Source organism: Pararge aegeria, chromosome 19, assembly GCF_905163445.1.
Source record: "Pararge aegeria chromosome 19, ilParAegt1.1, whole genome shotgun sequence".
In the NCBI taxonomy this organism is placed as follows: Eukaryota; Metazoa; Arthropoda; class Insecta; order Lepidoptera; family Nymphalidae; genus Pararge; species Pararge aegeria.
In genome coordinates, this window is record NC_053198.1 from 8,156,774 (window position 1) to 8,181,028 (window position 24,255).

Consider the following 24,255-nt stretch of genomic DNA (forward strand, 5'->3'; position numbering starts at 1 on the left):
ACCAGCGGTCACCACGTACAACTGACGGTTTATACCAACTAACTACGGAGATAGGTTCAGGAACAAAAGAAGAAAGTTGTTTGGATGGAGGTCACTTATAAAATAATACACCTAGTATAAAAATATTGAAAACTCTTTGTTTGGCCTTCAATATAACAGCGAGTATTGCGTTAACGAAACCGAATTATACTATACAAATTATGTAATACTCGTATACATCGTAATTATTTAAATGGGATTCGTACCCAACCTCTTCATTATCTTTGTTTAACCCATTGCCGGCCCACTACAGGGCATTGTTCCTTCTCTTAGAATTTAAGCCTTAGGTCACCATGCCGGCCAAGTGCGAATTCACGGGCTTCACACGCCTTCGAAAACATTATGTAGAACTCTCAGGCGTGGAGGTTTTATAACGGTGTTTTTTTTTATTTAGTTTTCTCACATAATGTTTTTTATATGATCATCATTATTGATTCCGATAGATACAATTTTTTTTGTGAAGCAAGAACAGCCCTGCTTCTGCGATTTGATACATCGACCGGGCTGTTCTTCCTATACACATAGATAAACTAAAACTATTAAATTTACACAGTTAATAATCTACATTTAAATCGCTTGAGGCAACTCAGGATGGAGCCTGCCATGTCGATGTAAGATTGCAAGGTAGTTTTTCGCATCAAGGTGTTAGCAGAGGAACTCATGGTCCATCCGAAGCGGGAACAGTCCCGGAATAGTTCCAAAAGGGTCTGGCTGGTGGAGTCGTCGCACGGTGTCACTTGTCACTTGTGACACTTGTCGGTGCTGACGTGGAAGCGGTATAGGTAGTGTTGGTTGTATGTTTGTCCAGTGAGAGTCTGCGTGAGCGTGAGGAGATATCCGTGACCTTGAATAGCTCGCGGATGTCCATGATAGCAGGCAGCTGTCGCTTTTGTGCTGTTTCAACCTTAAAGCTAGTGATATTCAATTTCATAAAATAAAAATAAAACGCACATAGCTCTGTTACATGCGTGCCGGGGTTCGAACACGGTTCCCACGAGGGAGCCCCAAGCCATAGCCACTATTTAGCGAGTTGGCTATTACCATTCCGACAAACCTCTTTTATAATAAGGAAACAAAGAAAACCAAAAGTATCCTGCGATGCTATATATTCGATTACTCATTGAAATTTTATAAAATTAAATGCAAAAGAAACATTAAATTACCGCGTTATGGCGGTCAATGCACACACTAGTTCCGCACTACTGCTCTGCCTCGGTTTTGGGCACGTAGGATAGCAGCACCGAAGCCTTCGGCGGCACTATCACGTCGTTGGTGTCTACAGGCGAGTTGATTGTATAACTAGAACAAGTGTCAAGTAGAAAAATATTTAACAAAAGAAATAAATGTGTTATTACCACACGAAAGAAGTGAAAATTCTGAAAAGTATCAGATGCATTACATTAATGTTAGGTATATTATTTTCAAGCTTAAAAATTATTTAAGACTAGCTGTTGCCCGCGACTACGTCCGCGTTTGTTTTTGTTTTTTAAATCATCCCGTAGGAACAGTTCATTTGAGAGATATCTGGCTGTAGCAGCGTCATAAAATTGTAGGATGTTCCGGGTAAGCTATTATAACTGGGGTCAGTAAACAGATAGTACACACTTTGAAGCAGGGCTTGGAAACCTCAAACCGGTTTCTTTAACCGGTTAAACAGAGAAAAAGGTTCTTATTTAATTTCACTCAATTGATTGAAATTCTCGTTTTACGAACTATAATTTAATTTCTGTTTGTGGTTTGCTGCACGCGCAGCTATAAGTACGAGTAATCTCAAATGACAGGATGTTTAAATGGTCATAAGTAATTCCATGCACAACATTTTTTTAATTAAATGGTCGTCGTGTCATAAGTGTCGTCATATTATGGGTACCTAAATAATTTTTATTGTCTTTTGCTTTTCTATTAAAAAAATCTTGATTTACAAGAATCGACACAAATCTATTTAAAAAGATGTATAATTAAAAAAAAAACATGCAGAACGCTCATTCTCAGAACGCACACTCAGTCCAAAAACCGTGAAAAGCTCCGCGCACGTCTGACTTAACACTCTCGGAATGTGGCTAGCTTAAACTTTGTCTCATTTTCACATTTTATGGTATACGTTTAGAACATTATAGGTAAAATTATTACTGTCACGTGCTTTTCAATGGAATGAAGTATTTAACCGCAAATTCTTAAATATTTTCAAATGACAATGTGAGATGGTGATAACAAAAGAACACCCTAAGTTTGTTGTGCACCCGCTAAGTTTGTTGTGGGCTTCTTCTTAGACCAGGGCGCGTTTGGAACCCTCGTAGCTTTAGTTTTAAGTTTGCGAATGTAGTTATCGCCATCACGACTCACTGCTACGTACACATTTTTTATATAATTAACGTGACATCGAAAGTGCTATCTATGTGCCTTTTTGAATAAAGAAATATTTGACTTAGACTTTGACTTTGTATGTTCTAAAACGGTTTTTTTTAATATATAAGGTTTTTGCTGCTTTATAACTACCCTTTATTATAAAACTTTTAATTGGAATAAAAAATAATATTGCGATACAAATGTAAATCCACGAGGATTTATTTCCTCTACCAATAGATCTTCACGAAATGATGGCAAAATTAAACTAAGAATATAGCCTTTCCTGTGAAAATCGGTTAAGGTATGTAGGGGTTACGAATTAAAATCCTAATAAACCTATCATTTTTCGAGATCAAAAGTATTTTTTATTTTAATCCTAAGTATCAGCTATAAATATACCAAATTGCATTCAAATCCGTTCGGTAGTATCTGCGTGATGCGCGCACGAACAAACAGATAAACAGACAAACCGACAAAAATTGTAAAAATTGAATTTTGAAGTTCTATTGCTTATTTCTAACGTCTCCCAGTTACTTATTTGCTAAAATCTTCGTATATATAGACACGGCTAGTCTACGATTATATTATATGTAATTAATTAATTATATTAATTCTAATTTAAAACCATGGAAACTAAAATATTCTATCTCATTCTATCCTATAAATCTATGTATTTATTTCTTTATAGTTACGCATTCGTTTCATTATACGGACTAAAAATAGTTAAAGTTTTGTATAATACAAGCTTGAATACTATGTGTTACAAAAATATGCAACTACTTCTAACTTTGACAGACAATGTAAATAAATGTACATGATATACTGAATACATCTGCGTAACTCTATCGAGTGTACATGCGTGATTTTATGTTGTTTGATTGCATAAACAATGCATCTTTATGCGTACACTGAGGGTTCGGTTCTTGGAATGTATAAATAGTTTTTTTATCCACTACAAGTTAGCCCTCAACTGGTATCGCATCCCGATAGGTGACGATGCAGTCTACTGTGGTAGCGGGTGTTGTTTTTTGTACGATTTGTATATAATCCAAACAACGCCAGCTATTGACAGAATGATTTTGTTGGACGACAGGACACTCGCTATTTCTATTCTTTGTATCTTAAACTAAATGTGATGGGAACTACCTATGCATTGAAATACGACACTCTCAACACGCTAAGTAACAATGCTGTTTCGTTTTAGAGGATATTTTTTTAGAGAGTCAGGACACTAACTATTTCCATTCTTTGTAACTTAAACTAAATGTGATGGAAACTGACTATGCATTGAAAGATGACACTCTGAACACGCTCAGTGACACTACAGTTTCATTTTAGGGAATAATTTTGTTGGACAGTCAGGACACTAAACTATTTACATTCTTTGTAACTTAAACTAAATGTGAACTGACTATGCATTGAAAGACGACACTGTGAACACGCTCAGTGACACTACAGTTTCATTTTAGGGAATAATTTTGTTGGACAGTCAGGACACTAAACTATTTCCATTCTTTGTAACTTAAACTAAATGTTAACTGACTATGCCTTGAAAGACGACACTCTGAACACGCTCAGTGACACTACAGTTTCATTTTAGGGAATAATTTTGTTGGACAGTCAGGACACTAAACTATTTACATTCTTTGTAACTTAAACTAAATGTGATGGGAACTAACTATTCATTGAAAGACGACACTCTGTACACGCTCAGTGACACTACAGTTTCATTTTAGGGGATAATTTTGTTGGACAGTCAGTACACTAACTATTTCCATTCTTTGTAACTTCAACTAAATGTGATGGGAACTGACTATGCATTGAAAGACGACACTCTGAACACGCTCAGTGACACTACAGTTTCATTTTATGGGATAATTTTGTTGGACAGTCAGGACACTAACTATTTCCATTCTTTGTAACTTAAACTAAATGTGATAGGAACTAACTATGCATTGAAAGACGACACTCTGAACACGCTCAGCGACACTACAGTTTCATTTTAGGGGATAATTTTGTTGGACAGTCAGGGCACTATTTCCATTCTTTGTAACTAAATGTGATGGGAACTAACTATGCATTGAAAGACGACACTCTGAACACGCTGAGTTCCGCAGGCAGCGATGTGAGCCCCGAAAGTTCCGCGTGCACCTCTTCTGTGCCGGGGTTGTACACCGCCACGTAACCGGATTGACCCGCCTTCCACCTGTAATACGAACGAATGGTAAATAGTTGTATTATTACATTATCAACAATAGCATTTTATTTCACTTTGATCTCATCTCAGGAAGCGGTGATAGCCGGGCCGAGTTTAATTAATTCAAATATCACTAGCTTGAAATGTGAAGGAAAACGTCGTGAGGAAACCTGCATGCCTGAGAGTTCTGCACAATGTTCTCGAAGGTGTGAACTCCACCAAACCGCACTGGGCCAGCGTGGTGGGCTAAGGCCTTAACCCCTTCTCATTGTGGGAGGAGACCCGTGCGCTGTAGTGTGCCGGTAATGAGATGATATGATGAATCTCATCTGGGTCTTAAGTGATGATTCAGTGAAGACTCTCTAAGATAGTAACGGGCTAATCTGTAAATGGGGTATGTATGGCAGTTATATAAAATAATACCCCTAATTGGTTTCTACGCGACATCATCCCGGAACGCTAAATCGTTTGCAACAAGTCTTCGTTGATAGGGTGGTAACTAGTCATGGCCGAACTATTTTTAACTACAAGCTAGCCCTTGACTGCAATCTCACCTGGTGGTAAGTGATGATGCAGTCTAAGATGGTAGCGGGCTAACCTGTTAGGGAGCCTTCCATCAAACTAGATCAGAGAAAATTCAGAAATTAGAAATTCCCCGAACCTGGGATCTCCTCCTTAAATTTACAGCGCTCACTGTTGAGCCAGGGAGGTCGTCGAAAAGCCTCCCAGAGCCCAAAGAAAATTCAGAAATTATAAATTCTAAAATTGCCCACTAACATCCACTTACAAATACACAATTGGACTCCTCTCCCAAGAACGCTAATTCTCTCGGAATTAGCGTTCTTGAAATAAATGAATCTGAATTTGGATGTTGAAAAAGAGCAAGTTTCAGTGAGTTTCTTGCCGTCTCTTCACCGTAGAATTCGCCTTTCGAGCGTTGGTGGAGTCACTACAAACAGACTGACTTAACGTTGACAAAGTGCTTATAAACTAGGCCTTCTTGAAATAAATACATTTTTAACTTTTTATTTTTTTGAACTTTGATTGTACTCACCTAGCGCAGGCGATCACTGTTTCCGTAGAGTTTCGTACACGAACTGCTTTTATCGCGTGCCGCCCGTGCTGTACGCTGGAGTCTTCACGCAGTGACACCACTTCAGTCAGTAGCTCGCTCTAGAACAAAAGATATTTTAAAATAAACAATATCGACATTTAGTACATATATCATCTAAATCACATCTTAAGCAAATTCAAAATTTCTTTATTCAATCAATCAATCAATCAAATCTTTATTCAATTTAGGCTATAGTTAAGACAGCAATTATGAACGTCATACATTTTTTGTTTTATAAATATTAATGTAAAAAAAAAACATACATGTATGTTTACATAATTGTAAGATGGTGATAATTTCGTTCGCCAAATTAAACCTAAAGCTACGAGGGTTCCAAACGCGCCCTGGTCTAAGAAGAGCCCACAACAAACTTAGCCGGGTAAATTTTTTTTTGTTATCACCATCTCACAGTGAATTTATATTACGTTATAAAGTTAGAGCAATTCACACATAAGCTTTTTTATCGTTGAAGTAATCCTTAACGTTATAATAGGATTTTTCTGTAAGCTTTTTTGTTATCACCATCTCAAAGCGTCAGTAGCTCTCGCACTTTATTCTATTAGTTAATTTAATCGCACCGATAATAGTACATTATGCAATTTTTTTTTCAAATACGTTCTCGCAAAGTATCTGACCATTTTTGCTCTTAATTCACCGTTCATTAGATTTTTGTGACAAAAGGCTATTCACTCGCGACTCAGTTATTATTTTCGGCGAAGGCTAATCTCTACTCTGCTTTCCAGGCTGAAAATTCCAGCTTAAACTGGACATTTTATATATATTAAAAATACAATAAAGGAAATATTTAATTTGTATGGATTGTCAATTTTGTAGTGGATTTCTCAGAATATATCAGTTTGTGTATAAATTATTATAAAAATAAACTGTAGTTTTCCGAAACACTAATTAATATTCTTAATTATGACAAATGAACTTTTAGTTAAAAAAAACATTTACAATTCATAACTAGTTATATTTTAAATAAGAAAATATTTCCTTTATTGTAAAGTCAATATCTCCTGAGGATGCTCCAGTTACGGAGCCAAACGTGCGTAACGTAACCTGCATTGTCGAAGATCTGTTTGGTGTGAAGGTTATCATTTCTTCAATCCTTATGATTGAAGAAATGATAAATTACACCATACAGATTCTCCTGCTTTTCGCGGAGTATAGCAAATTAAGCTTAATTTTCGTAATATATCAGTGTATATTAATACAAGTTTAATTTATAAATATATAATTTTAGGACTTACGACTTTGGTTTGGTTGCCTTTACTCTTAATTTGCTGAGGCTGCAACAACGGAGTCGCCGGCAAAAGCATGGCAAACGCGGCCAGCTCTTCGTCTGTACCATTTTCAACGGTCAGCTGCAATAGTCATGATAACAGTTTAGGAGATGTGTTGATATGGTTTTTGACTTTTTATGTGCGCCATGACAGGTAAAACGCCGAATTCAAAATTATGACGTCACTTCTATATAAAAATAATTTTGTACCTTTGAACTCTGTGTATATCAAGCATTTTGTCATTTCAAACTATCAGCTGCTATGTTTTCTGTTATCAATAATCTTTGGTTATGGAACAAGGACTTACTAAAGGTCTAATTTGCCTATGACGTCACGAGCACGGTCATGACACCCGGTGAACGTTTTAACGGGGTATATTTTTTTTCATATAATTTGCAATGTATATTAATAATATCTTTACTATCTGCAAAAATAAGATATTATTTGGATACTTCCGAATTACATAGGGCAGTTTTTCTAAATTAGTGATCATGCCTATTCATATGAGTTTAAGCAGTGGAAACTATAATGATGACTCAAGTTGGTTTGCTATTTTTTTTTTCTCTGCTTGGGCAGAACTTTGAAGGACATGTTCCTTGCATGCCCTGTGAAGTGTTACTCTGTTAGAGGCGATGATTTTCCTTTTATCAAGTGGGCCATGTGCTTGTTCCATCAATAACGATTACTATAAAAAAATACAATGTATGAATGAAAACCGATATAAATCTTAAGTATTATTTTACCCTGACCCTTTTTCTTAACTTCATGTTCTTAGGGTAGGTTGCCTATTAGAGATCGCTTTTAAGCGATAAGGCCGCCTATTGTACCTTTTCTTTCATTATTTCAATTGTGTTTTTTTTTAAGTGTACAATAAAGTGTATTTGATTTGAATTGAATCTTCACAGACTTTAGAGGTACATTAAGTAATGTGTCTGAGATTTATCTGTAAAAACTGAAACGCTTATAGTTTTTGATTAAACTACTGCCATAGTTTTTACTGAGAGATATCAGATACAGCCCTAACATGACATGCAAAATTAAAATCAAGTGACTCCTGTCACTTCATTAGGTTCGCGTCGCTTAGTGTTGGTACTATGCACGTGCCGGTCTTTTATCTTCAATAGGGTTGTCATAAGTAAACACTTTAAATGTTTTGAATTAGTTTGTATGAAAAAATTATTATGATTTGATTTAATATTTTTACCGGGTGATTCCTTATGAAATATGTACCCACCCTGTTAAAGGGTATTTCGTAATTCGGTTACACGTTGTATATACCTGAATCGCGGGCCAGCGTTTATCCACTCGTTTGTCTATGGCCGCAGCAGAGTACGTGAGGTTCTGCAGTACAACCTCCGCAGCGGACGGAGGTCGCAACGAAGTGGTATTGCGATCCAGAACGAATAACTCTGGGCGACGCTCCTCCGCTATCGTGAACACTGTTCCTTCTGCGAACAAAATTATATCCTTTTTTAAATTTTTATTTGTGTTTTTACCTACACTTTGAGAATTATCATTTTTTTTAATTAAAAATGCATATAAAATTTTCGGAACCGATAGTATTTGACTCTCTGGCAATCGCGGTCTGAGCGCTTTAACTAAAGCTAGTTCGAGCTAGTTCGAGCGAGTGAAGTTTATTATTTACACCCATGTACACCCAACAATAGAATATCAACATAGTAAATAAAAGCTGTATTTGACAGTTTGACAGTTCAAAAATAGGAGTGCTCCGATCGTAACCAAACTTTACAGGATTACTCGCCAGGTCAATCCAGAGATTCCCTGAAAGTTTCATTGAAATCGGTCCAGCCGTTTCGGAGCCTATACGGAACATACCCACACACTTTCTCTTTTATATATATAGAAATACATAAATACTTATAATATACATATAAACACCCAAACAACAGATAAATATAAGATGATAAAATTGTATCATTTCCCCGGGGATATAATTGTCACCGGCCCATGATGTTGAATCACAGCTTAAAGGAAGCAAGCAACTGTAACTAGGGGACTATTATACTTTAATTTGGAATCTTAATGGGATCGACTCACCGGTGCCAGTAGCGTGCGTGGCCACAAGAGCAGTCCACCTCGCCAGTAGTCCATCAAGCGCGGCCTGGTCGCGAGTGCCACGGTGTAGCCAGTGCTCGTACTGGAAGTGTCCTGCATCGGGAACGCTGCCTTTGCCCGAGCGCGGAATGTCCTCCGGGAACGAACTGTTCACTAACAACTCGCGGGCGTGATGTAGCCTAAGTGAAAAGTTTTTTCAAAATTCAAAAAAGTCTAAATTCATAAAATTTTAAATTCTAAAATTCAAAATTCTAAAATTTAAAATTCTAAAATTCTAAATTTCAAAATTCATTTATTTCAAGTAGGCCTAATATAAGCACTTTTGAAACGTCAAGTATGTCTGTTTGTAGTGACTCTACCACCGGTCCGGAAGGCAGATTCTACCGAGAAGAAGCCGGCAAGAAACTCAGCAGTTGCTCTTTTCATTCATCAATAGTCAGTAAAGACGACTATTATTATTTATTTATCTACTCAAACTCATATTTAAGTATTTATGGTATGTTAAAATATGTATTAGTACATTTGTTTTTTATATTTATCAATAGTATTTGTGTGGTCTGGTTTATCTATTAGTATGTAGACATTCGTATGTATGTACTAAATAGTGTACCCCACCTATTCGTTTTTTTTTTAGTTTTCCTCATCCTAAGGTTGCCTGGCAGGGATCGCTATTTAGCGGTAAGGCCGCCTTTTGTATCCTGCTTCATTGCTGTTTCATTTTTCATGTGTTTGTTCTTTTTTTTGTCGTTTTTCTGAGTTGTGTACAAATCTAGAGAGTATAAATAAATAGGATAGAAGCAGGCGTTACTAGAAAGCAGGAGAATCTGTATGGTGTAATTTATAATTTCTTTAATCCTTATACTCCATACCAAACAGATCTTCGGCAATGTACCCTCTACGCAGGTTTCGCTTCGAAACCGGAGCATCCTCAGGAGAGGTTGACTTTACTATGACTAATTGACTTAACTTTTGACTTGCTATTCGCGGACAATAGCAAATTAAGCTTAATTTTAATAATTCATCAATATGCCTATACGTGTTATTGAAAACCGAAATAAATCTTTGCAGGCTTTAGAGGTACATTATTTACTGTGTCTGAGTTTTATCTGTGAAACCGAAACGCTAATTAATTGTTTGTGTAAAATACTGCCATAGTTTTTAGAGAGAGAAATCATATACAGCCCTAACATATGCAAAATTAAAATCAAGTGACTCCTGCCACTTAATTAGGTACGCGTCGCGTAGTGTTGGTACTATGCACGTGTCGATCTTTTATCTTCAATAGGGTTGAGATAAGTAAACACTTTGAATGTTTCGAATTGCTGCTTTTGATTTAATATTTTTACAAGAGTTTTGATTCACAGAACACAACAATATGTATGTATTACTTCCCCGGACTTGCTCTGTCACAAAAAGCTCTACTAAGTACTACTGTATCAACTGATGACCCGGGATAGTTCACTGCTCCCTTCTTCTCTTTTATTCATTTTTTATTATTTTTATTTGAGGATAATTATTTATTTTATATATATTGTTTCATTAAATATGAAACAATATTTGTCTTAAGCTTAAGTGAAATCGCCTGGAAGAAATCGCTAAGGCCGCCAAATTGTATACGTTGTTTTGTTATACTTTTCTTTTTGTGCTACGTACTTTTGGTGGTATGTTTTAAAAGTATATTCATTCATTCATTCATTCATTCGAAGTAAATAAATCCATTACCTAATCCCTGCTGCGCCGGCTTCCATCCACTTCTTTATAACTGCATCGAACTGCATCACCACTTGAGGGTTGTTGAAGTTCAGATCGGGCTGGTCTTCTTCGAACTGATGCAGGTAGAACTCTTGGCGTTTCTCACTCCACGTCCACGCGGGAGCATTCTTAGTTGACACCTGTGGAGATTAAACAGCTTGTGAAATGTTTCTTCACTAACTCATAGGCGAAATTAAAACTCCACAGCCTCGTACCATGATACCTATAATTACAACAACGCGTGTATATAAAAAAATACAGTAGAAGACTTAATAATAACATAAGTAAAAGGTGACCTTGACAATAAGAGTAAAATTACACTAAAGAACACACAAAATTCGCTGAGAAATGGGAAATTTTATTTTGTGTATTTATTAATTTTGTTTTAACTACCTATATTTGTTCGTGGCATTAAAATCCTAATATACCGGTATATATAGGTGGTTCAAATATTTTAAGCAAAAATAAAGGTAAAGTAAAATACCATACCAGAAAATATTTTATTGTTAATATACACAATCATTACCGTAAATGTTATTACCTAATTAGTCTTTGAGATGCTAGGTATTGCTAGGTACAAAAATGGGGTTTAAACAAATGATATAAAGAAAGAAATATAAACCTATTACTGGCCCACTACAGGTCAAGTGTTTAGGTCGTAGTCCACTACGCTGGACCATTGCGGTTTAGTGGACTTCACACGCCTTTGAGAACGTTGTGGAGAACTCTCAGGCAAGCCGGTTTTCTTAAGAAGTTTTCCTGTAATATTCTAATTGCTAAACAAAAAACGCACGTAGCTTAGAAAAGTACTTCGCACTTCTAGTGCGTGCTGGGATTCAAACTCGGCCCGCCAAAAGTGACCCCGACCTCCTAACCACTGGGCTATCACCGCTCACCTTAAGATTAGGAAAACTAAAAAAAAACTCTTACCCAGTTATTAGGTAGCTTGCGCTGGCCAGGCTCATCCGGGTTGAACTCATTACTGGATGCCCAGATGAAGTAGTCGCTAAAGTTACTGGTCTTGTTTTCGCTTTGCTGGAACCACGTGTGAGTCTTCGAAACGAAGTTAGCTGTCAGATCAACGATTACTCTGAAATAATGAATGAATGAATGAATACACTTATATTGCACATCACATAACAATACAGACATAATTTTTTTTTTAATAAAAATAATCAGTTTAAAATAAATTAGGGGGAAATATTTATTCTTATGAGGTGTACAATAAAAGGGTATTTTTTTTTCATTATTTTAAGATTCCTCTAAAATAATGAATGGATACCCTTTTATTGTACACCACATAAGAATACAGAAAAATTTAAATAATAAAAATTATTGAGGAAATAATATTATCGCTATGTTACTTGTAGTGGAATTAAGTAACGATAATCAACTGGGATTCCAACCTTTACGGGCCCTACCCCTTGTTTATAAAATGTGCATTTACAGTAATTTTGTAAAGTGTGCAAATAATTAATCCTTTGTTAACTATAACTTGTTATGTGCCAGATGTTTTGTTGAATTCACAAAATCAGAGGAGTTACTTATTATTCAACGATATAGTTGTCCAAGAGATATACTTAAATATGTCTGTGGAAAATTAATGCTTTAATAAGTTACAAATACTCACTGAACTCCGAAAGACTTCGCTTTGAGTGCAAACTCCTTGAATTGCTTCAAGCATGCAGGCGGGGATTCATTTAAGACCTCGTATGTGTCTTTGCAGGCGGAGGCGAAGATACCAGAAACCTTCGCCTTCTCCATCAATGGTAGATCATTCTCCACTTCTTGGTAATCTTCTACGTAGGAAAAGTCCACCAACGGGCCTTTTTCGTACCTGATTGAAAAAAAAAACATTTCAAAAGTGGAATCCCTGTCGACTGCTGATTATAACAATTTGTTTTCTCTTGAATATACGCTTTTAAAACATTTAATTATTTGATTTTGTAAGAATGTCTTAAGTGTTAAATAAAGTTCACATAATCGCACCTACATTTAAATAAGATCTTATTTTACATAAGATGTTATATTTGACATTTGAACGAGCTGAGCTGAAACCGAAACAAACGCGGGCGCGTTTGTTTCGGTTTTTTGAAATTCCGACGGGACAGTTTGTTGTCCGGAATAATAATAAAAATAATAATCTTTATTTCCAAACATAACGACCATTTATAAAACAAAATATAAAATTAAAATAACAGGTTAGCCCGCCACCATCTTAGACTGCATTATCAAATACCACAAGGTGAGATTACAGTCAAGGGAGTAGAGGAATAAAAAAAAAATCGCCTAAGCCATCCATCTTTTCAACACAATAATACCAGGTATGTATAATATAGCATACCAGGTGCGCGGTGTAGGCGGAGAGCACTTGGGCGCGCGTACAATGATGATGATGGCGCCTCCCAGCATGCAAAGCCACATCGCCCAAAACAGTGCGAACATCACCCAGCGCAGCCGCACCCAGAACGGATCTTCCGCGTACTTCAGGAGCTCCTCCTTCGATAGCCCGGAGAATTGCTGTTGAAGAGAATTCCTTTACTGCCTTAATGACGTCCGATTTGCGCAGTGGGCAGTAGCTTTCTGTCAAGGCTGTTGTTTCAAGGCCGTTCCCATCTTAGACTGCATCTTCACTTACGACCAGGTAAGATAACTTTTAGTGGAAAAAAACTGCATAAGTAACCATCATGCGAGATCGCGATCACAGTCAAGTGCTAACGCGTGATCTATCATTATTTCTAACCGATGATCGGAGATTGGTAGAACTGGATCATTGGTACGTTCTTGAGGCTCGTTTAATGCCTTATGTCCACATTTTGTCTTTACCAACGTTTGCGCATTTGTTGTGAGTTTTTCCCCCTTTTGGTACCCCTATGTCTATCGGTCCTCCTAAGCTATTGCCTCCCCCATTGCCGTCAGTTTGGCGACTCGCTCAGGTATGATATCAGTAACCGTAGTTATTTGATGGATCTCCTCATGTCACGTAGAGATAAAAATATTACTTGTAATCTAATTAAATAAATCATCATCAACGTCCCACTGCAGGGCACAGGTCGTGTTGCACGTTCCACAGTTATAGAGCAAAGACCTACGAGGCTTCGACGTTGATCTAATGCGGGTTGGTGGTCTAATAAAAACTAAAAAAATTGGATTTGGATGAAATCAGAACTTACCCTTTTATTAGCATCAAGCTCGATCTTAGCGTCTCCATTCCTGTGGTCGCCGACAGCGTACTTGGCGTCCACCATATCGACACGGGTGACGATCCTGGCCTCTTCTTCCTTGTCGAGGAGTTTCTCCTCCGCGCCGTCAAACGATAGCTTGTCCTTCGACTTGTGCAGGCTTATCTTGGACGTCCGGAAATCTAAACGAAATATGTAGAGGAAATTTTAATTTTTCTTTTATTGTTCGAATAAATATAAAATTAATGGACAACTGCCATGTTTTTTTAGTGCTGACAGATCAGAATACAGTTGCACCGGCCCTTCTCTTTTCACGGATTTTTTACGAGGACAATCCGACTAAGGATGTATAACGGAGAACGGTCAGCAGCGTCCTTTACGCTCCTGCTACGGTACTACTACAATCACCAACCCGACTGCACAGAGTCGTGATTTTAGGCCAACTCTCCAATTGGGAGAAGCCTTTATTCCAGCAAAGGACTATTATAGACTATTGATGATGCAGGCGATATCATGTTTGGTACTTATTGACATACTCAGTACCCCAGGTACAAGGAACTTGGCAGTGTCCAATGTCCACCCCTGTGCGTCAGAGAGTACGTTAAGCATTTAGTCTCGATTATTATTGTCTAACGTGTGACAAAAATACCATAATAATCATAAATCTCGCCCGACCACATTTATATAGAAGCGCGGGGGCTAAGCTTCTTATTTCTTGCCTTTTTAAACCTTAATATATCGCACAGTTCCGGAATAACATTATAATGTATCATCATCATCATCAATTCAACCAATTGACGTCCACTGCTGGACATAGGTCTTTTGTAGGGAGTTCCACAATCTACGGTCCTGGACCGCTTGCCTCCAGCGGCTTCCAGCGACTCGCTTGATAAATATTGTAAATATAGTTCTCGCAAAACGATAAATCCAATCTGAAGATGCAACATGGCGATTTGTCCAATTGCATAAATCGCCCACGGCCCTTCTCAGATCAGTTATTGTACACTGCGCAGCCATATGCCCCATGTTCAGATCGCACTACTTATTTTGCGTACAGTTTACGGAACCCAAAAAAAAACTCATTTCAATTACTCAGCTTTAAGATAAGCAATTTGCTTAACATTAACATAAATACCATTCGATTAATCATACATAAACGTTTTATAAAGCATAAGTAAACTTATTGTGTTACAAACATTACAAATAACAGAATAAAAACGATATCAACCCAAACACATTTAAACTATAATTAGCTAGGATCTCTATTAACTAATGGCTACGACTTCCTCCACTCATTAGCTAACTAGCCTGAGTTTGAGAGGGTTCACTGTAAACTCTCCGTTTTAAATGTGACCAGGGATCTAGGGTTTTATAAAAAATATAGGAATTAAGTGGGGCAAAAAACTATAAATGGATATATTGTTTATAAATACACTAAAAAATCAAAAGTTAACCGAAAAGGATCCTGGATCTAATCAACTTTAAGACATACCTATTATTAATAAACGTAACATAACGTCAAAATAGTAACCACAGATTAATAATACGTTACTTAAGTGTTCCTCTCACTTACACTGGAAGCACCTTCCAAATGTCAGAACGTGACAAAACACTGCGCGAGTATTCAAACTAGACTCCAACCGACGCTACACCAATTTTTAATAAGGCGGTGAAATTGCAAGTAAAATTAAAAGATACCGAACGCACGCGTTGGGCTAAACGTCGAAAATACTTTTTCTGTGTGTATTGTCACACTTCAACTTATAGCACTTTTCAAAAGTCGGAATGTGACAAAACATTGCGCGAGTTCCAACCAACGCTACACCACGTTTATTAAAAAAAGGGTTGCCGGTGCAAACAAAATTAACCCTAAACTCTATACCGAACGCATGCGTACGTTTAGTGTCTGGTGAGGCGCTCCAGGCAACATTTCGCGAACTATTAGAACGGGTGTTTCTTAGTCAGAAGGGAATAAAGGGTCCAACATAAATCGAGGTCAAGACATTTAGGGACACAAAATTGAGCTTAACGTCGAAATAGTGTTTTGTCACACTTCTACTGATAGCACGTTTTTTTTCTACTACAATCTAGCCCTTGACTGCAATGTCACCTGGTGGAAAGTAATGATTTAGACATTTAGTCTAATATGGGTATTCCAGTTATATTTGAACCATGCGCCTAATCGGTTTCTACGCTACATGGTCGACTTAATCGATTAGCGGCACGTCTTTGACGGTAGGGTGACTCTTTGACTATCTACGACCGGAACCTCCCACCAGACGTCGTCTTAAAACTTATTTTCGTCCAATTTACCAATTTCGTAGTCAAATCGTAAAAATCCATTGAAAAGCAAAAGTAAGGTGTATCAAAACGCACCAATCTTAAACTTCTAGACGCGCGCATCACTACAAGTAATAGACACTCGACTAAATTAGCACAGACGTCGTCGTTGATACCTACTTGTGTACAACGGAAGGGGGACAGTTCAGGCTGAATTATAGATAGAATTCCCCGCGAATAAGTTGGATGTTTTAAATATACCGTGGAAGCTTTTTCTGTTTTGGGCTTTCGTCAAAATCTTTCATCAGAACAATTTCGTCAGATCGATTTGGCTGGCACGTCGTACCCTTTGTTAATGTTCCCTTTTAAATCTCAGGATAAAAAATCCTATTGTTTTATGAAACTCTAAGCCAAATTTCATTAAGACTGACGTAGAGGTTATGCTAAAAAAATAGAAACGCTTTCACATTTATAATATTAGTATGGATATAATAAATATGGCTAAGAAGGAATACGTGGCGCTAAATGGCAACACTTTTCTAGGAGAGGCTAAAAGGTGCTATAAATTGTGTCAAGGCCGTCCCTATATAGACTATGTACACAGAACCCTTACACAAACTAAGAACTTTTACATATAGCTTAATTAAATTACTCACGGAGGCTGGGGTAAAACGTCTACACACGGCAAGCTTCCTGAGAACACTGAGTTATTGGCCGGTTAAGTTCACTTGAACAAAAAGATGCATTATTGCATTCAGTAAAATGTGTTCCGACGAAGATAATTTAGGTTCCGTGGTTTTATTTTTTTACTTTTACGTTTACTTAAATAAAATAATCGAGTGAAGTAGGTAATTATTGCCAGCAAAACCAGCATTGGAACATCGTTGTGGGTCAATGCTCTAATTCTCTCTCTGCAATGGGACACCAATAATAGACTTATAAAATGTACCTACTATTTATATATTTCGTATCAAAAACTATTAGTTGTGGTCCTCTTATTCTTCTCATTGCCCTTATCCTAAGGAGGCCGTAACGTGCCCTTATCCGGGAGTTGTCTGTCTTCTAATACCACTCACTTCTATTCATCATCATCATCATCATCATCATCAACAGCATATTACAGTCCACTGCTGGACTAGTAGCCTCTCCCAACTGGAGGATTTGCCCATAATCACCACAGTAGATGTAGATGGTAGTAGTACCACAGAGGACGCTGCTTCCCGCTCTCCGTTATACTCCCTTAGTCGCCTCGTACGACACCCGCGGGAAGGAGAGGGATGGTGATCTGCCGTCACCACACGGCAATGCCGTTTTCACTTCTATTAGCCGTCATCAATCCATCAATTCATTTTACTCTCATTTCCCGAATAAACTGGACAGTTCAATAAATATTGATATGTTCGACAACTGAACCCTAAAAGCGAGCTCTCTAACGGACACAAAAACACATTTCCAGGAAGCTCGGCCAAATGCTGTATTAGTATATTAGTATTTATGCTTGGGTAGTCATGACTACTATAAATGTTATTATAACTATAAATGTTATTGGAATGCAGTCCATGGACTGCATTCCAATAACATTTTTTTTCCAATAGCATTTTTTTTAATTATAATATTGACGGAGCAAGCCGGTGTCCCACCTGGTGGAAAACCATCACCTTCAAACAGAGCATGAGCATGAGTTCGCAAGGCATGCACGTTCACATTTCAGACACATTCTAAAAATGGCTGCCGTCAAGTTGTTACGTGTTTGACTGCATTTACACCGGCATTATTTTCGCGAACTGAACCCTAAAAACAGGCCCTGCTGACGGATACAAAAAATTATTTCCAGGAAGCTCGGCAAAATGCTGCATTGACTCTTGTGTGTGTGACTGCATTCCAATAACCTTTTACAGAGGGTTCTACTGTGTAAATAGTGTCTAACTTACAGAATATCTTGAGGCTATTTTCGCAAACCGAACCCTAAAAACAAGCTCTTAACGGGCACAAAAATGCATCATTTCCACATCGTGTAATCAGGGACTGCATTGCAATTACTTTTTATATAAGGTCTTTGTAAATAAGAACTAACTTACATAATATAGGATCGTTTGTCTCAGTAAAACGAATGATTCCTTCTGGACTTTAAGTAACCAGTCAATTAGTTTGTATTTACTAAAAAGAGATTTTTGTACGTTTCTTAGGATCTACTAGTGCGATTTGAAAATGAATACTGGAGGCCACAGCTATTCATAGATACGACCCATAAACATTCACGTAAACTATAAACCTTGCTTATTTAAGATGTTAATGTTAAAGTATAATAAGTGTGACATCGGGCCAAATAAAGCGTCATTACTCCCAAGAGCAGTAAGTAGCCTTAATACTTGATTTGCTCGCTAGAAATTTATTGTTTTCGCATAATCAAACTCTGTATTGTCAAAGTAAAATGGAATGTGTAATGTAAACCGTTTAGAGCCGGAAATCCTGTAATTCTGATTTTTGTTTTACAAATATTCTGTCAAAAGCCCGAGCTAAAGAATTGTAGGCTTTAATTTAATGGACATAAGATTCATTTTACTCCGATGTTCAAGTATTTCCATACTCGAATACGACTCTTCGATGGCGAGTTAGCAAATCTTTTGCTAAGGCTACTAAGCACCGCAGGCGTGGCGAACAGGGATTTAACTTTGTATGAAACGTATAAATCTCGTACGCAAACACGCAACGTCATCAGTTAGTATTAAACGCAGTTGATGCGTCTTTGGTATTGTTTTAGCGTTGGTGCTAATTTAGTCAACTGTTAATTATTTAGAGAAGCACGTGTCTCGAAGTTTTATATTCATTTGTTTGAGTATTCCTTTCTCAGTTTTTGTTTTCTCTTCGACTTCCGAGTAACGGCCAATTCGGCTCGTTGAATAGTGCTATACTGTAATTTTATCAATACTAATAAGAAAGCTTAAGAGTTCGTTTGATAGCCCAATTTCGGAAGATTATGATAGCCTATGTAACTTCTTAAGATTCTTCTTTAGATTTTTACCCCTAGGTATTTAACGCAATAAGGGAATTAAAGGTTATATATAAAAAAATGTTAATTCCGCTATTTTTTACACTAGTAATTTCGATGAAAATATGGTTTGTAGATTGACAAATTAGATACCTAATAATAGTCACGTGCTTAAGGATTCACAATAAATTCTAACCCCAAAAATAATAAATAAGTAGCAGATGATAGATAAAACACTGCCTAAACTCAAGAAAAATCAGCCTTATGTTAATGATAGTTTTTCCATTTTAGTCGAGTCAATGCGGTAGGTCAGTGTTTTTATGTAGAATAGCGGAAGACAGTTTATATGGGAAACGTACCAGAAGTCGTATAATTCGCGGGGGACTAGTGTAACAAATATACCTATTTATAAAAGTCTCATTTCATATGTTCCGACTTAACAGCCATTCGGTATAGTACCGCTAGTAGTAGGTATATAGCTTGCACTTTCATAGAATAGAAATAAAATATAATAGAAAAGCACACAGAAAAATTAAACGTTAACAGAGATATGTAATAGAAACTTATTGCTAGTTTACAAAGGCGGCCTCATCAGTAAAAGTACACATGCGAAGCTGATCTCAAGTAATCATACCTAGTTAGGTAATTTATGTATCTATGACATGACGCAGTACGGCTGCGAATAAACTTAAACTTATCGCCGCGCTGATAGAGTAGGGAGGTAGGTATCTTATTACCAGGGTTGACAGAAAAAATCTTATAAATACTATTAAGTACTATACAGTGGCATCGATTTAATTACCGCTAACGTTAAGAAATATGGGATACATGATTTTTAACGCTACTTGTTACTGTATTATATATACACATATACATAGGTAACTTTTAGCTACAGTTGGTTTAGCTGTGGCCGGCATGGCAGTGTTGCTATACGTTACGTTACGCACAATTCGTGCATGAAATTTATTAGAAACGCTATAACATAAAGCACCTTTTTTAAAACTAAGACCTACGCTTGTTTGACTTTGGCAATTATAAGTCCAATATCAATTGAAGTTAGTTTAAAGCCAATCTGTTCATATTTCTGCTGAAGTTGCTGATCAAAAGACTTTCTGTTACTTAGAAGATAATGGAAAAATGCCATTAATGTACACAAACTGAGGAAGAAAGATCTATGAAAAGAATTTCTTAACATTTAGGTATATCCATTTTACAGAAAACCATGTGTAAAACAAATACAAGTGTTCGTTTAATAATGGTTTACTTTAATAATAAAATTAATAAAACACTAAACTTTGAAACAGATCCTAGTTACTTTAGCATTCCTCTAAAAAGCGTAAAAACATTCTTGCTAGTAAATACCTACAGGACAAAGGATTGTGTTGAAAGTAGAAATAGACTGAAATTGTAGTCTATTTTAATAAAAATAGAATACCTAACCTAATTTATCGTTATTGTAACCAACTTTTGAGACAAAGTACCTAATAATAAGTGGGGAAAAGAAAAAGAGAGATAAGATTTCGCAAGGTACATTTCGACCTCTCCATATGATTGATTTTCATGGTGTTATAATATTAAATTACTAGAAAAATATCCATAGTCATTTAATTTGTTCTCAAGATATTGGTTAACTTAGGTTTGGTGCCTGTTAGTAGCTAAGTTTTCCTATTGAGGTTATAAGAAAAATAAATGGCTCATCATCAATAAATTTTATTCATTTACTTATTTGTACATACAAAAATAGGTACTTTACGTCAATATCAAACATAATTGTACACAATTTAAAACTGATATGCTCATTGTGCAAGTTAGGAACTATATAGGACACTTACATTTTTTTATATAAATGTTATAAAAATAAAACCATACCAGTAAGATGACATATTTTGATTCTATACATAATACATAATACAATTTTTTATTAATATAAAAGTTAGGAAAATATAACTACCAGTTTGATTACATAACATGAGAAGTTCAATAAATTTCTGTTTGTTGTTATGAAAAACTAACAGAACAGATTTTGCAAACACAAAAAATATTTTCTTTCATTTATTTTAAATACAAACTTAGACTATAAATTATATTATTTATGGTAATTATAAATAATAGTACAGTACATGGTACAGTTATGAAACAGATATTTTCCTAGAAAGTTGTTAAAATGCACACAAGTACCCCTTAAAAGTAATTATCGGCAAATGAATTTAAGTATTAAAGCTATTCCCAAGCCTTAAGACTAATAACAGAATCAACCACTCAATGGTTTGGTCTTAAATTGTCAAGAAACTGTTGAAACAATCTATTCCTTTCTCTTTGGATGTTATTTGATTCCTCCACTGTATTTATCAGTCTATCTAATTTCTCCTCTACCACTCTCTGACGATCCCTCATTTCTAAAGTAACCTTCCTAAATTCTGCATTCCTTTTTCTTAGCAATCTTCTTCTCACTTCATCTGTCTGTCCATTTGACGTACCTCCATTTTCTTGACTGTCTTCTAATTTGCTTGTACTCATATCTATGTATGCTTTAATTCTGTCACTAGTTTCTTCCCTAATTTTCTGCTGAATTTCAGCTTGATACTTGCCATCAACACTGTAAATTTCCTCAAATATATCAAAGAACGGCCACTTGAATGTTGTCACCCCACTCTTGTTCTTTTTCCTTAACAATCTGATATAGGTTTGCTTAAGATTTCGGAACTTCTTGTCACAGCTATCAGGCCCTTTGCCAACCGCATTGCCTATGTCTACCCATACATTCTTTTTCCTAATTTTTGGATTTCTAAACTTATCTATATGTTCTAAATATAAAGAGAGCATGTTAGCTGTACTCTCATGATCCCAATGATCATCTGAATCATCGGGTGGCTCCATTATTTCTGTTTGATTCATCTGCATATACTCCAAATTGGCATCAATATATTCTATTTCATGAGCTGTAAACAAAACCTCCAGTCATGATTATCTCTTAGTTTCTCCTTATTGGTTGCAATCCTAATTTGAAATCTCGATTGAAAAATAACAATAACCATGTTCTGATCACAATTGCCAACTTCCTGTGCACTCACTTGTGCTTCATTCATAAGATCACAAACACTGTTAAAAAAAACTGGCCAACAATACTTCAAACTGATTGACCTTACATATATTTAACTTCTTCACAAATTGCTAACAATAAACCTAATTAGGCAAAACAAAATGCAAACAACTCTCATATTGCATCAGTCAGCAATCTAAGAACAAAATGGCGCTGTAATGCTAAACGATTTATCCAATGAAAGCGCTTTATAGCCCGACCATTTAAAATTGTCACTCCAAGAGAATATTTTTCCGTTATAAAATTATTAAAATTTTATCTAACGTCTAATAAAATTAAATTTCATGAGACCCCATATTCGTGTTTTAAGACGATAGTGACTATACGATAAATTGCTACCTAAGTCTAATAAAAAACCGACTATAGCAACTCATCCTAAATTGTTCGGATAATACGTGTAGAATTACGTTACGTTTCAAGCTCCTTTTACTACCAAATGTCAAGGATCAGCTGATAATGAAGATTATAAATTAAAACAAAGAATTAGGTCACAATTTTAAAATAACAAGCGATTTTTCAAAAGTTACTTACTCAAAGGGAACTTAGAATTGAGTATATCGCTATGATTTGGTTAAATAATTCGTATATTTTAATAGGAATTAGAGATCATAATTAGTTAATAAGTTTTAATATAATCCAAATAATGTACCATCAATTAATTACCTGTATCTGCTTCTGGTATGGGTTTATAGGAGGCGACGTGCTCGTCTTCCTTAACTTGCCCTCCATCTATGGTGAGATGGTTTTTCCGCGTCTCCGACATGATGAATTACTTTTCCCAAACCGGTTTTACAAGTAGAAAGGTCTCTCACAGCTTTATATCAGTGTACCACATAAATCACTTCTACTTTCACTATATAACGTACAACACCATTGAGAATATAATCACTACGTGTACGACACGCTGAAAAATGAATTGTGAAGTGAATGAATGAAATATAGAATGAAATAGTTGTCAAAAAAAGTTAGAATGAATAATTTTAAACCACGCCCAGGAAATCAATGAAACTAAGGCTGCGTTCATTATAAGAATAATTGAATGAAATTACTTCTTCATCAATTGTATAAACAACTTCGAAGACTAGACTATAAGAAGATATTTTAATTTGGAGGATTAGGAAAAATTATTAAATAATTTACTTTTATTCATACTAAAGACATGGCAAAACTATTATGGAATTGGCCTTACGATGAGATCGAACGCAAAAATAAACACTAAAGAATTTATGCCTTTTAATAAATTATACAATCCATACTAATATTATAAATTAAAAAGTAACTCTGTCTTTCTAAACCTTTTCACTAAACTAAACGGCTGCACGGATCATAATGAAACCTGGCAAGGTAATTTATTATCCTGGAGATGGACATAAGCTATCTTTTGTCACAAAACACATTCTTGTAGGGGGTGAAATAGGGGATGAACGTTTGTATGAAAGTTCTATGTTTTTGAAGTTAGATACGTCGAAATCAGCATTTAGGTTATCAGCATCGCATATCTGTATATTAAACAACAACATCTATAAAATTTGGTTAAGGTTGGTAAAATAGGAAATGAAAGTTTAAGCTGTTTTTTTTATTAAAAAGTCTACAAACCTGAAATTTAGAAAATAGTTTTATTTTTAAAGTATAATCATCAGATAAGAAGATATTTCATTAAAATGGATAAAACTGGGGTTAGAAGTTAGAGACATAAAAATTTGCATTTACAATATATTGAAATATCTAGAAACGCTAGTGTGTATTTCTGTCTGTTTGTAGCCGTATAAACTCTTGAACTGATCTTAGGGAAATTTCAAGCGGCGGTAGTCTTTGTGAAAATAGCATATGCACAACATGGAATCTTCTCAAGCCCACAGGAAATAAGGAATTCTACGCCGACGAAGTCGCAGAC

General features: G+C 36.0%; 1 protein-coding gene across 2 annotated transcripts; it reads right to left on the bottom strand.

Moving 5' to 3' along the window:
• Positions 1-1,128: 1,128 nt before the first annotated feature.
• On the bottom strand, positions 1,129-23,288 carry LOC120631977 (neutral and basic amino acid transport protein rBAT). 2 transcript variants are annotated; one of them, XM_039901697.1, is made up of 12 exons: positions 23,025-23,288; positions 13,984-14,174; positions 13,155-13,330; positions 12,441-12,647; positions 11,741-11,900; positions 10,781-10,950; positions 9,041-9,237; positions 8,261-8,430; positions 6,950-7,063; positions 5,637-5,755; positions 4,460-4,591; positions 1,129-1,338 (listed from the first exon to the last, which is right to left on the bottom strand). In XM_039901697.1, exons 1-12 carry the CDS (start codon positions 23,122-23,124, stop codon positions 1,239-1,241), a joined length of 1,836 nt encoding a protein of 611 aa, XP_039757631.1. In that variant the 5' UTR covers positions 23,125-23,288; the 3' UTR covers positions 1,129-1,238. The 2 variants fall into 2 exon arrangements, with proteins under 2 accessions (XP_039757631.1, XP_039757633.1); XM_039901699.1 differs by lacking the exon at positions 23,025-23,288 and adding an exon at positions 16,929-16,970.
• Between the last annotated feature and the right edge of the window lie 967 nt (positions 23,289-24,255).